Source organism: Cygnus olor, chromosome 5, assembly GCF_009769625.2.
Source record: "Cygnus olor isolate bCygOlo1 chromosome 5, bCygOlo1.pri.v2, whole genome shotgun sequence".
Lineage (NCBI taxonomy): Eukaryota > Metazoa > Chordata > Aves > Anseriformes > Anatidae > Cygnus > Cygnus olor.
Genome location: NC_049173.1, coordinates 1,150,750 through 1,165,441, shown reverse-complemented (window position 1 = coordinate 1,165,441; position 14,692 = coordinate 1,150,750). Strand labels below are relative to the sequence as shown.

The 14,692-nt window shown below is 52.0% G+C and overlaps 1 protein-coding gene across 1 annotated transcript in view; it reads right to left on the bottom strand.

Moving 5' to 3' along the window:
* Positions 1–14,692, bottom strand: part of TOGARAM1 (TOG array regulator of axonemal microtubules 1) — a 45,381-nt gene that overhangs the window by 28,549 nt on the left and 2,140 nt on the right. The window contains exons 2-4 of the mRNA XM_040557799.1: positions 13,080–14,393; positions 2,804–2,960; positions 1,263–1,397 (exon numbers count right to left, since the gene is read on the bottom strand). Of these exons, the coding sequence (XP_040413733.1) occupies positions 1,263–1,397; positions 2,804–2,960; positions 13,080–14,393 (1,606 nt within the window). The remainder of the gene's footprint in view (positions 1–1,262; positions 1,398–2,803; positions 2,961–13,079; positions 14,394–14,692) is intronic.

Below are 14,692 nucleotides of genomic sequence, written 5' to 3'. Positions count from 1 at the left end.
TGGGGAAGCACAGCCCGAGAGCGAGAACAAGTGACAGTGAGTTTGGTTTGGGGAACCTATTAAAGATTTGCACCACTCCAAAGAAGACCGTTCAGTTACGCCTTTAGTTATTGTTACAGCACAAACACGTCATTTACAATCAGATAGCTCCAACGTCTCTGTCTTCTGTGCCTGCTGCTTTCCCAGGCTGCAGCATCCCAGCACTCCCTGGCTGTCCCAGGGCAGTGACACCGAGAAAACCAAGTCCGGTGTGGGTGGTGCTGCTGGAGAAAGGCTCAGGTAACAGTAATTGCTGGCACAGAATCTGTTTGCAGAGAATAAATCAGCAAGTATGGTCGAAGTACTTGACAGCCTTCTGAAGACCGAGGGGAAGAGAACAGAAGATCGGCCTTGTAGTTAGAGGCAAACAGCGTACAGAAATTTTCTCCTGTCTGTCCATTAGAAGAACACAGTATGCAGAGCCCGTAAGTGGTGAGAAGTAAACTCAGCGAATGAAGTTCCTGCACATCTTGCAAGAAGGCTGTCAGCCTGTCACTCGTCCAGCAGCTGGAGCCAGCTGGACCCCTCCAAGCAGCTTTGTCCACAATTTGGTACCTCTGCCATCCATTCCTCCGGACAGTGAGTTTACTCCTTCGCTAAACACTCACCTGGTCATTTTACTGTTATTACTACTTAGGAGCAGCCAACTTTCTGCATGCTGCAGGTCCTGACTTACCCCAGCCTACACCTGCAGGGTTAAGGCACACTTTTGAAACTAGCAGCAAAAACCGCCTGACGTGGCGGTGCCCTGGAAACCTGCCTAGTAAAAACTGTACAGAGACCACCAGCCAGGTGTCAGCTAATTGTGGGCTTCAGGGGCAAGCAGAGCAACGACAATGAGAACCAAACGCTCTGCGTGTACCAACACGGTGTCCCTGCTGCACCCGGCGGAACTAAGCCGACTGCTCACTCCTACCAAGACACTTCCAGCCACCAACCTCTGCTGCCCTGCATGCCTTAAGGAGGACCAAAAGAGGAACACTGACTCGTGTCAGAGGGGCCGGGCTCAGACCTGGCCTTTGTTGTTCAGCAGGCTGGACTGATCTGATCTATGTTATTAGCAGAACTTAAAAAACAAACAAAAAAAGAACACCAAAAAACATAAAATTTCCAAATAGTACAGTACAACATTTTGATACGCGTTTTTATTTCTTAAGGCAGCACAGAAGAGACATTTCCAAAGTGACATGCACTGACTTATGATACAGTTAAAATCCATATACCTTTGTCTTGCTGACAGTTATTTAATCCTAAAAACTGTAAATCAGAGTCCACACTACCACTCTTCCCATGTGTCTGTGTGCATCCAAGTGTTCCACATTTCCCTGAAATATGCGGCTGATGAGAGCCCATAGCACCTTTCAAAAGAAAAACACAAATAACTAGATAAATACTTTACATACAGTGTTTAACAAAACATACACAACAATACGTAACAGGGAAGGAAGACACTGTCTAACTTACAGTGCAAAACCTAACTAGTCACTAAGTTCTGAATTGAGAAGTTTCTAAGCTACCCCATAACACTGCTCGTAGGCACAAACGAGAAAAATGGCTGGCTGTTCCTCAGGGCACTCTTCCAACTCCGAGAGCTGGAGGGGCTCACAAACAAACAAAAAACACAGAACAATCACCTCTTTAAATATTTGACAATAGAGGGAGGACAACACCTTAAACCCCCAAAATGCAATGAATTTCTTTAGTGTGATATCACCCCCTGCATAACAAGTGGGTGAACTTTGCATTCCACACATGTCAGTGCTCCTCAAACAACGCTGGGCATATAACCTACTGCCAAGGGAAGAGAATAGATCAGGTCTGGTCTTGCCCAGTCTCTTCACATGCCTTTCGGCTATCAAAATACAAATCACTGCTACACATGAATTAAGCGTAGCACCACACCTACAATCTTCTACAGAGCTGTCTTTCAATACCATGACATTTTACATCCTTTAAAACAATCTTCAAAGCTCACTCTTCGGACAGCTTTCTACTGTAGCTGTTTACACAATCAAAAAAACAAAACAACAGAAAAGTAAATCTATATTAGATATGAACTGATCAGGTCTTCTGAAGAGCCTACCACACATAAGTATGACCTTCCGAACATGTTGTCCGGTTTAGGGTTTGGTGTTTAATATCCTGCAGTCACTGTCAACGATTCTTGAGAAGTGCTATTCTAGCCAACAGTGTATTCTTGCTGAAAAGTCAGTAAAATTCTGTGTCTCTTTGTGATTTCTTCTTTATCTGTAATTCAAATTGTATTTTACAGCGTGAAAAAAAAAAGGCTGAATTACTTTGTTGCTGATCTACATGACACTTCTTTTTCCTAATTTTGCAAGAGCAGCGGGAAGCTCTGTATTTCAGGGATATCCCGAGCCCTCTTGTTCAGCACGTCTGGTCACAAAACCACACTATTGCTGTCTGATCTCACTGTGAAATAACACAGTGCTACCTGCAAAAAAGGCTGGCCCATAAACTCGACTGGAGCCATCTAATCCAGAGCAGATCTGTGTGCACAGCAGCGCTGCTTGCCGGTGCAGCGCGCTTCTTCAGGAGCACGAGTGGGACTTCTGCAGCGTGCTGCAGCTGGAGGCAGAGCCCTGTGCCTGTTACTCAAATCTTCATAGTAAATGAAAATAAATAACAAACCCAATAATCAGCAGATGATTAACCGTATCATGAAGCTATAAATTTATGCTCAGGTTCTTATAAATCTTTTTCATAAATGGCAGATCAAACATGCATCTCTGTCAATACTTACCAGCACAAACAGAAGAATGCTCAGAGTTAAAATCTATACTATTCTGAAACAAATTCCTCGGCGGCCTTTTTCTACTAAAAAATAACTCCTCACTGACTGGCATTCCTTGAGAGGGCCTTAACTTTGGAGAATGAAGAAAGTCATTGGATGGAGAGAACTGCGGGAGAAAGGAAAATAAAGAAACAAAGGTGCGCGTGAACAGGACGCTCGGCTCTTTCCTTTACAAACAGAACTGCTCCCACCACCCCTGGAGCAGAGCCCCCCGCTCGCTCCTGCTGTGCTGGGGGCTGTGGCCCCAGAAGGGGCCGAAATGAGAGCCCCCGGGCAGAAGGCGCCTCGGGTGCCAGCGCGGCCCTGCCGCCCGGCCCTGCCGCCCGGCACGCACTGCTGAGGGGCGCAGGCCGCGTGCCGAAGGCCACCCCAATCCCCCGCACCCACCTCGGGCGGCCCGCGGCCCTGGTGCTCAGGCCGGGCACCCCGAGGCTAAACGCACGGCTTCGGAGCCTCAGCTGCTGGTTATGTGCGGCTTGAGGCCCCGTTTCAGAGGCAACGCAGGTCAGTGACAGACGTAGCCCAGATGGCAAAAGACTGTCTGAGCTACAGCCACGTATACTGCGCTGCACCTGAATACTGCAAGCCGTGAACCTGGTGGAAGCATCCATCCAGACCTGCTGGTTAGGATTTACAAAAATAAGTATATACCAAAAATGTACGCTACGCACACAGAAACAATGACAGCAAAATAAAATGGAAAAAGAAGAGTGAGAAACAATCACCTAAATCCAAAACGTTACCTAAGTTTAAAAAAAAAAAGTGTCCAATTCTGTCTTCACACATTAAACAGTCCCACCTAACCCTTTATTAAAAGATAAAAAAAATAAGATATGAAGCCTCTCACTGTCATGAAAGCAAACACAAAGCTTTGCTGCAGCATGGCCAAGTCAACAGCTCAGAACTTCAGGTCACACGCGCACAAAGACTGGCAGAATTGTTTATAAAACTTGGAAGTCAGCCTTAACCCCATGGCTCAGCAATACAAACTACCAAGGGTTCCTCTGTCAACAAAAGGCAGTTAAGTTTTAAATGCAAAACATTTGGATGAACATTTTATTTTCCCAGCTATCCAATACTTAAGTGTTTGAAAGCCTTTAGTCAGTTTCCAGTTGTCACTCAAATACAGGTTGACACTTCACATTCAAGAAGAAAAAAGGTAAATAGAGAGTTAACAAAATAAATATTAACATTTTGATTTACATTAAGCTGTGTAACTTTCAAAATAGGCAATGTCTGTCTGAGTTGTGAAAAAAAGCATGCTTCAGGTTCAGTCTGAAGGCTGCATTTCGTAGTATCAGCACCTTGCAATCAGAACCAATTATAGTTAAAGGAAAACTCCGAATAATATACTTAGGAAAGAAAAGATCAAGCTTTGGAGGTTTCTTGTTCTCTGATTTAATTATTAAAATCGGTAATTAAAATCATTTCCAGGCTACATTAACTCCGTTCTCCCCTTTCGCAGACAAGGCTCCACACAGAGGTCAGACCAGAAATCTGAACCGAAATGGAAATATTTATTCAGGATCAGACAGAACAGCGTCACGGCAAGCCTAAAAGCCCCACTCAATATTCCCTCTGTGTGAACGGAGACGTTACAGTCTAACGTACACGTAGTACATTCACTTAAAAAAAAAAAGAAGTGCTCTTTTTAGATTTTAAAGGTCTGAAGGTCTCAGTTCACCCTAAAGATGGTTTCTGAAACCGCGGACTCAACGCAAGCCCTCGCCCTATGAAACTGTGACTGCCGATGAGCCCCTAAATCCTCGCTTCGCAGCCTGGCCCCGCCACCTGCCCGCGCTGCAGTGTCCCATGAACCTGCCCTGTGGAAGGGCTCAGCCGGGCTCCTGACAGGGCCAGCAGGGCCGCCAGCACCCCGCGGGGCCACCTGCACCCCATGGGGCCACCCATACCCCCCAGGGCCACCAGCACCCCGCGGGGCCCTGTCAGGTCCATCGGAGGGCCCGTCAGCTGCGAGCGCTGCAGGCACGCTGGGGGACCCCGGGGAGCTGACCAGGTCACCGCGTCCCGAGAGTTAAATGGCTTAGCCACCTCAACAGCAGCTAGGCGTTCGAATTTCATCTCTGATGGGGTTTCATCTGATAATGTGTTAATATTTCCATGGGGTTTCACAAAAGCATGACAAAGTAAAACAGGGCCAGGCATAACACTTGAAGAGGCAGGGTGATGACATGAGCAGCATGGCCGTGAGCGTGCTCTAACTGTTTTTACGCAATTATAGCATCTACTTTGTCACACAACATCCTAAAAATAGAATTTTTATGGTGATGGAACGTGGACAAAAGTCTCTGAATTTCAACAAAATCACATAAAAGCCAGAAGAAATCAAATCTCCATCCCCTACCGATGAGACTCCTCTCAAAAACACGGCCTCCACAACTCCAACTTTTAGGTTACTTATTTCTAATTCTGCTCCCTCTCGTAGTGCCTCCTCCCTTAGAAACGGAAGAAATAACTCAGACATGGTACCTGTTAGCAGTAAATAAATAAGCAAAGCAGCAATTTGGCTGTATTTCCAGTCTGCTCTTTAAAAACCCGACCGGCTCACAAAGGCCCAGCTGTTCATCTCCGCGCTGGCTGCCAAGGCGCACGGCCGCAGGGACACCGCCCTCCAGCTCTCACGGCTTCGCTGTTCCTGGGAGGTCTTTGTGGTTAGCAAACACGGCAAAAATCCGGTCTTGGGGACAAAATGGCATGCCCTGACCCACTGTTATGCACTGCTCTGCATGTGCTCCAGGGCCATCGGCACAGCGACTCGGTGTCTCTGGTCTGGCACGTGTTAGGCAACCCCACCAAAATGCTCAGAAGCTTAAAACTTTTTATACACCTTCCTCGCTCAAAGACAGTGCTTATGCAGGACCGCGCTTTTTAATTGGGTTTCTGAGATTAGACTCTGACGTGAAATGCTCAGTGAACTAAAAGCTCAGTTTAAAGCTCGCAGTGAGGGAAGGCTTCAGCAGCCGAGGCCCAAAACTGATCGGTCTGGACCCCACTTTCAATGGGAGAGCGCAGCCAGAACCCAGCTGGCGGGACGTGTCTTAGTGAGACCAGAGCCCGAAACGTGAAGCTTCGGAGAGGACAAGAAAGAAGTTCTGACAGCTGGATGTACACTGAGGACAATCCCAGCAAGAGGAACGGTAACACTCGACGCCGCGCTGTCCTTTTGTCAGCTGGGTCTGCTGAAGGGCACCAGTTTTACTTTGAAAGCGAGACACAGCGGCCACGTGGGCTAAGCGATTTGCTTCAGGTTAGCACAAGTCGGGACAAAAGAGGAGACGAACTCAGAATCACTTTGGTTGGGAAGGATTTAATTTCCACTCGGACCACCACTGTCAGAAAACATTTGAATCCACCCAGCAGAAGGCCCAGCACTGACAAGCGGCCGGTCCCCCGGCCCCCGTCTGTTGAGCAGCTGTACGGGGCGAGACGAAAGGTCCCCCTGGTCGGATACCAGCAGCCACCAACAACATACACCCAGGCACGCGTTAACATTAGCACGAATATACAGCAGTGCTTCTCCAAAACACTCTCCCAGCCTCCAGAAAAATCACGGCTCATCTCCCAGAGACTGACACCTCAGACAAAACTCCACGTGTACAGCCAAACTGTGAAGCTACATGAAAATAGCTCACGGACGGTTTATACCGTGGCTTAAAACTTCAGCAAAATGTTCAAATGCTGTTACTGCCCCACCCAAGGGCACTGCTGTCAGCTGCGGGTGCAGTGACCCACAGCAGATATTTTTTAGGTATCTTAGATATTATTTAGATATATTATTTGGATAGCAGATAGTTTTTACAGGGAAAAACTGCGAGGTAGTTTTTATCCTGCAGTAATTCCGTATTACATGCAGCACACTCAGTCTGCAGGGCAAACGGGAACACGCCGCCACCAGACATCGCTGAGGAACTCCCAGCGCAGCGTTAGCTTATCTGGGGCAACTAGTTTTAATTCCTGCTGTCAGCAGGGCAGTAGCATTTAGTTTTTTAAATAGCACTTTCGTACCTAAAACTGTCAAGAGTGTCTCTGTCCTGATAATTTGCTTAAACTGGGATTACAAAAGATTAGAGTTTAAAAGGGAACAGAGGGATTGCCAACGCAATCCTGACCTCATGCGTGTGACCTCTCAGGAATGGCATGACAAGCTGGGAAACTATTTGCGAATGTAACATGTTTGGTTACAGCAGGTTAATTTCAATTTCTTAAAGCCAGCACCCAGAAGACCAGTAAGTAGATCATGCTGAGTCCTACAGAAAACAACCTAAACATTTCCTTCAGAATGGGATCTGGTTTGCTTCAGACTGGAATTGTTTACATCTTCCAAAGACCAAGGAATTGGAGCAGACATACTACATCGGTGTCTCCAGAAAGAGAATATTCACTTCGACAGATCCAGAGAACTTTAACCACTGAATTTACAGATAACATTCATCACCCCAAGCCTGGCCCTGCCTGCTCACAATTAGAAATGAACAGGACCCTTCTGAAGTACAAAGGAAATAATTCACAGGGCTAAGCTCTTTATTACCACCCTGTTTTGCCAACTATTTCCCATCTCTAGCAAACAAAGGGCTCCACTGGTGCTGTTACAGGGCTCCTGTAGGTACATGCTTCAGAATCTAAACTTAGAGGTGCTTAAAACAAAAACAAAACAGCCATAACTTTATTGATTTAGCTAGGAACCAGAGAAGCTTCAGCCTGCTGCGTGAGCTGCGTGGTGCCAGCAATTACCTCTGCCCAACGTAAGGACTAGGAGGTCAGGGGCCTCCTAAAATTTGGGTTTAGAAGCGGACAGAGTTGAAGGGCCCCGTCTGGCCCGCAGCTGTGACAGATGTGTGCAGCTGCCAAGAATGAGAAACAGAAACACAGGTAATTATGCTTCATTTGATGAACTTGGGTTTTGCTCTCAGAAAGAAAGGGAAACGAAAAGCTGAGGTTGTAGGAACAGCTATTAGGCTGTAAGCCTTACGTTCCAACACACAGAGCGCCAAGGCGTGAAGTCAGGCTGTGCAGCCACAGGACACCAGCTGTCAAATAACAAGACTCACAGATAAAACAGACCGGTATAAATGCTTTATTTAATGCCCTTTTTAACAGTGGTGTGGCGTGTCCCCCAGCAGTGTCACGTTCTGTAAGTGCACCCCACGGCCAGGCACTGCTGGGCGACGTTACCAGTGCGGCACAGCTCCCGGCACAGCCCCGCGCCTGCCGGAGTCGCAGCGAGGCGGCCGCACCACCCTGGGTGACCACCCAGCCTCTTCCCTCGGGCCTTTGGTGGCACGCTGTGGCTCCCTAAGGGACAGCCGGAGGGGCTGCCTTCCCCAGGAAGGCCCTGCGGCATTCAGCCATCACCTTTTGCCGTCCGGGAGAAGGCTCACCTCCCGGCGCAGAACCAGGGCATTCCCTGAGGCTGAGGTGCCGGCAGCTGAAGCGTCTGCGGCTCCCGAGCTGCTCGCTGACGGGCCTGTAGGGCTGCGCAGAACTGCAGTCTCGTGCAAATTCAGCGAACTGAGAGAAGCCCTGCTCTTGCGCCTCTGGCACTGAACTAATCCCACTAGCTCGTGGTACCTGCGGCTGGCGATCCCGACAGGCGGCCGCGTGTTACTGCGCTCACACCTCAGCTCTGCACGGTGCAGACACGTACAGGAGAGCCGCAAGCCCTGCGGGGTTGTGTGGGCAGCAGACCGTAGTCAGATCGTCCGTGTGAATCCTGCCAGCACCGCTGACACCCCCGAGTTCGCAGTGGGTATGAAACAAATGCACTTTCAGAGCACTTCCGAGGTTACAGGGAAGCGTTTCATCCACAAACCATTTAACATCACCCACAGAAGCTGCATTTAGACACAGCCTCAGAGGCAATGTGCTTTATCTACCTTACAGTTTCAGTACACATTAACCTACGCATTTAACTCCCTATCTTATCTGATCAGCAAAGTCTAGACGTGGCCTTGGACAATCGCTGCGTCACCTGACTTTAAAAATACAAGTAGAAAAACAACTTTAAAGATTAAGCTAATTTCATGCATTCTTTCAGCCACAGAACGACTCCAAAAGTTAATTTTTAAACAAACTCATCTCAAAGGAATGTCTGAATTAATAATTAAATATTTTTTTACATTTACTTGAACAGGTCAAGTACGCACATTTTATGCACGACATGCCCTACTAAAAGCAGGCAGTAATGAAGAGACACGGGGCTGCCTTTCTATCTCTTTGCTTGTTAAATGCCCTGGGGTAGAGAACTTTATTTATACAGCTTTTGCAATCTCTTTCAGTTAACAAGAAAAACCTTCCAGTACAGGAAACACTGTCCAAGTTCGCTAGTCCCAGCGTGTCTTAAGTGAAAACACAGCTCACCTATTTGTAACGGAGAGATACATGCCATGGGATAAACGTCATTTCGTGGCACGGGCGCAAATAAACACGCACCGTCAAGAAGCCGGCAAATACTGTAGGAAAATACCAGAAAGCCAGATCAGATGACGACCCCCTGCCCTGGAGAGTTTCATTATCTGTTCAGACAGATTAACAGCAGGGTAAGATTGGTAAATGATCGGGATGTGAAGACAGGGAAACAAAGCTGTCAGCCTGCAGCGATCAGAGAAGTATCGCAGTACTCAAACCACTGCGTTGCTTACGCTTCCGTCGCAGTAAATGGCGATTTAGCCACTGGGACTCAATAAAGTTTTGAAAACAGTTCATGTCGTCTTAAGTTAAGTCCTTGGCCACAAAGATAGCCCTCCAGATTCTACTCATTGCACCTTCTCCACTGACAACGGGGCTGCTTACGCACTTACTGTGTAGGTAACTACAGTGGATCCCCGCTCTGTTTTTCTCCCTTACACGGGACGAAGAACAGCATCTGGTTAACCCTCCACCAAAAAGCCTCCCTCACAGAACTCTTCTGCAAACAAGGCCGTTCGCTGTCTCCACGCAGAGGGCGAAGACGCGGCGGCTACGTCAAATCACGCCCGTCCCTTTCACAGGCGCACCGTTACACCACCGTTACAGCCAGACCTTCTCTGCGCAGGTGGCGGGGTCCGAGGGGATCCTAGAACTTGACGATGTGAGTGCCACCAGTACTTCTGAGAGGCGGGTAGGTGCTGCCGGCACCACTTGAACAACTGCTACTGGAGAGAGAGCCGCATGACGGTTACGGCAGCCCACGCAGACTGAACTGGTACAGGACCGTACAGAGAAGCAAAGCTACTCCTTGAGCCACGTTCCGCTCACACTTGTCTTAGTACGTCTTGAAAGAGCTTTGCAGGCGGGCAGCTGTTAACCCACTGCAAATTTTGTAACATCACAGCTCCCACAAGCCCGCTGAAGGGTAATTGTAAAACCAGAAGCCCGCCAGTAGTACACTCTTCTACCCGTCCGCTGGCAAAGAAGCAGCGTGCATCGTCACATGGACTGAACCAAGTTTTTCAGTTCTTCCACTGAATGCACAACGTTAGCTGCGGCACTGCGCTACTTTCCAGAACTACAGGAACAACACTCCTGACGTTTTTGACTCCAGGTGAACCACTGCCTCGAAAGCAAGCCGGTAAGGCTGCATTTCGGCAGCACGTTCCTTTATGTCCAAGTCAAAAGTGGCAACTTCCCAACGCTATCAAACACGCCATCAAACATTATTCTTGTCAGTACTTACCTGCATGCAAGCACAAAGCTATGTGGAGAGGAGTTATACTTCAATGTAAAAGGAATTCGGGTTAACTGCAGGGTCCTGGTTATTCAGGCGTCTTTCAAGTAAGCGCCAAAGCAGCACTAACGTGTTTCCTTTGGCAGAGGGCAACAGACGAAGTCTTCAAATTCTGACACCTCACAGTTATCGATCTGCTTTCTACCAACTTAAATATGTAAGAAAACAACATAAAATGGAAGTGAGAAGCAAACAGAACAAGTCAGAAAGCAGAGGGAAGAGACAAGAACAAACAGCGTCTGTAAGAGGCACAGGATGTCTTAGAAGAAGTCATTAGATGCAAAAACCCCACCTCATTAAAAAGGAAAAAACACAGTACGGGACAAACAACATTTCCTCCCTGCAGAAGTACTTGTGTTTCCTCCTACTACGCGGCAGCAGCGAAAGCAAAGTGAGAGTGGTTAATCTCATGGCTGAAGACCCCGACGCGCAGCAGAGGAACACAGGCTCAGGACTGTAACCCGCACTGACATTGACGAGCAGTTCCTTGGTTAGAGTTTAAAGCGACGCTGTCTCCAAAGAACGGCCGAAACCGACTCAGGTCTAATTCTGCAAAAAAAGCTGGCCCCACGTAAAGTTCTACATCTATTCGTAGGGATGGACAAGGTGAAATATTCGGCACTGCACACAAGGACGTAAGAATAAAGATGACCCCAAAAGGGAGGTGTAAATTTTACGTTGAAGTATTTGCATGACGTTACACAAGCGAACAAACAGTTCTCCAAGGAGGAAAGGAAAGAAACTCTCAGCACAAAAAGATCTGCAGTCACGCAGACAAATCTGGGGGTGAAGAGACGAGCCCAGTGGCTGCCAAACACGGGAAGCTGATCTGAAGACCTTTGGTTTTTTCCTGTCCGGCTTTGCACACAGGAGGTGACTCCTCTCACCTGAGAGCTTCCCGCCGTGCTGGCGACTCGCCCCTTGGAGCTACGCTACGAGCAAAGCCAACCCGCCACGTGCGCCCTTCACGCTCCGCATCCCCGGCGGCCGGACTGGTTTCCATCCCAGTGGTACGGGACGGGGTGTACACCCACGAAAACCCCACTGCAGCTACAAAAATTCACTGGGTCTAAGCAGTTTTCTTGTAGCAGCGTCGAGGACGTTACCCCGCAAACAGACCACCTCACCGTCCCTGGCCTGAAGCCTCGAACACGTGGCTACTTCCCCGCTCAAACTCGAGCCCACACCATTCCTAACGGACTTCACGCATGCAGCAAAACACAAAGCAAAAATTAACCGCCTTCTCTCCCTCCCTTCCTCCCTCCAGGGGTGGAAACTTTGGGCGCTCCTCCCAGTTTACACGGCTAAATACAACCGCATGCGCAAAAAGATTTCAAAAGGTCAGACCCGTTCCCCAGGAGGCAGCGTGGGCTCGAGAGCGCTGTGTTGGGCAGCGAGTCCCGCCCCTGCGAGCTGCTGCCAGGAGAGGTGCTGCCTGCGCTGGCTTGCTTCTGGTACCGGTGTACCCAACGATACCCACAAACCGCTTCCAGGTTTTTACGGTACAATGATGTTAGCTCACATCCCTTCATTAAGGGACTTTATTAAAGCCCGCCCTTCACGCGGGAACAATGTTTGTCACTGCTCGTGATCTCATTCATGACAGGAACAAGTTACTAAGCAACTAAGAATTCGATTCTGAACACGTAAACGTGGCAGCGAGGACATCTACTCAAGCCAGCTTCCAATTTCCAAAAAGAGCCTCTCGTTCAGTGACAGAGTTCAAGCAATTCTAGAGCAACTCCTTTGCTGGAGACCCCGTAATGCTGAATTAACCCTGTGCAGCGAAAGAAAACAGCTCCCGCCCCAGCTCTTACGCGTGGGGATATGGAAACCGGATGTCACAGAGCGGAACCGCTGCCCAAGTAAAAGGGACTCGAACGATTTCTCAAAGGTTCCTGCCAGGTGCGGATGCCAACAGGGTCAGTAAGCGTTAAAACCAAAACGTGGGTCAGGCAGAATTACTGTTTCGGTCTCACCTACGTTTTTCCCGGTCGACCCAGCCTGAGGAGCAGGAGCCGCACGCACACTTGGCAGGCCGCGAGCTGTGTTACAGGTACGCTGCCAAACTGCACCAGCTTCGGTCGCAGCCGGCTCTGCGTCCAGGAACGCCGTCGGGCGCTCCCATGCACAAGTACGCAGAGCTCTGAAATGGTCTCCCCGGCCTTACGCTCACTCCCTGTGTTTCTGCTGGCTTTCGTCAGAAACAGGCCATAAGAAGCGCCTTGCCAGAAGCGCCTTGCCGAGTCCAGTTAATTTCAAAAACAGGAATTTCTGTAAGTGGCAAGCTGTCTGGTTCCTCCTAGCACTAAATCTGACACACAAAGTTCTCGGAATTGATTTCCCCCATCAGCGTATTTAGTCCTAGAGATCCTCGAGCATAAATTAGCAGAATCAGGCCTAGCTCAGAAATACCTGTCATTTAGTGAACCTTTGAAAACCGTCAAATCCTCCCGTGGACACCCCTCAGAACGAAGAAGCCCGGGGCCTGGCGGTACATACCTGCTCCACGCCCTTCGTGGAGGGCATCGCGCCTCCTGAGCCGCCCTCCTCGTCTCCAGCGCGCTCGCTTTCCCACGGCAGTTTGTTTTTCCCTTTACCCGCGCTCAGGACTCTTCTCGGACTCACTCCCTGGTCAGCGGGCGAGCCGGAGCTTTGCGGGGCGTCCCTCGCGAGGTACCCGCAGTAACTGTGCGCGCTCCGAGTCCTGCTGCCCGCCAACAGCCAGTCCGTGTCCGCTCCCTGCGGCAAGCTGGAGGCCCTGCCGTGGCCGGCCGAAGGCAGGGGCACGGCGTACTCCACGAAGCCTTGCTCCGCCAGCCTCGGCAGGGCCTTTCTGGCCAGCCGCGCCTGCACGGCGTGCATCACCCCGTCCCCATCGTCCTCCAGTTCCACCGCGTCGACGGCCCGGAAGAGAAGGGCGGTTTTGCCGGGGCCCGCGGACGCCGCCAGCGCCGCGAAGGCTTCCAGGGCGGCGTGCCGGACCCTGCGCTTGCTGTCCACCAGCGCCGGAGCCAGGCCGAAGGCCAGCTCGGCCAAGTCCAGCTCCTCGCCGGGGTAGGTGAGCAGGGCCGCGATGCAGACGTTCACCACCTCCTCGCGCACCCTGGAGCTCCTGTGCCGCAGGTGCTCCTGCCGCAGCAGCAGCCCCAGCACGGGCCGGGGCCCGGCGGCCTCCATGAGGCGCAGGAGCAGGCGGCGGTGCTCCCGGCGGATCGGCAGCTTCGCGTCCCCCAGCACCTTGGCCGCCGCCGCCACGAGGGGCGCCAGGAAGGCGGGCAGGCGGGCGGCCAGGCGCAGGGCCAGCAGGTGGACGGCCTCCAGCGCCCCCAGCACCACCCCGAAGTTGGGGTCGTCCAGCAGCGCGCACAGCAGGCCCAGCAGCCCCAGCAGGCTGCCGGCGGGCGCCGAGGCCAGCGCCCCCTGCTCGGCGGCCCCCAGCAGCCGCTTCAGCTCCTCCACGGCCCGCGCGCGGCCGCGGTAGTCCCGCCGCTCCAGCAGCCGCCCGTGCAGCTCCTCCGGCAGCAGCCCGAAGCGCAGCGGGGCCGCCCCGGGGGGCGCCGCCTCCTCAGGGGGCCGCGGCCGGGCCGGGCCGGGGCCGGGCTCGGGGCCGGGCTCGGGCTCGGGGTCCGCCGCCGCCGCGGGGCCGGGGCCGGGCTCGGGGCCGGCTGCGGGCCGTGCGCTGCCGCGGCGCCTCCCCGGCGGGGCCTCCCCGCGCGTCCCCCCCCGCGGGCGCTGGGCGCCGTCCCCCGCCGGGCCGCGCGGCGGCGGCTGCTGCATGGCGCGGGCGGGCGGCGGCGGCCATGGGCGGCCCGGCTGGGGGCGCGCACCCGGCAACGCCCCGCCCGCGCGCCGCCGTCGCCAGGGCCCCGCAGCGCCGCGCGTGCGTGGAGCCGCCCACTGAGCCCCGGGGGGGAGCAGCGCACGCGCACGCGCGCGCACAGGGACCGCTTCTTCTCCCTCAGCGCCGCAGCGCCTCACCGCGAACGAACGGAGACGTCGCGGCGGGGAGGGCGGCGGGGAGCGGCGGGACCGGGACCCGGACCGGGACCGGGACCGGGACCGGGACCGGGACCCGTCTGCGCTCCCCCCCCGCCGTGCCACGGGTGGTGCCG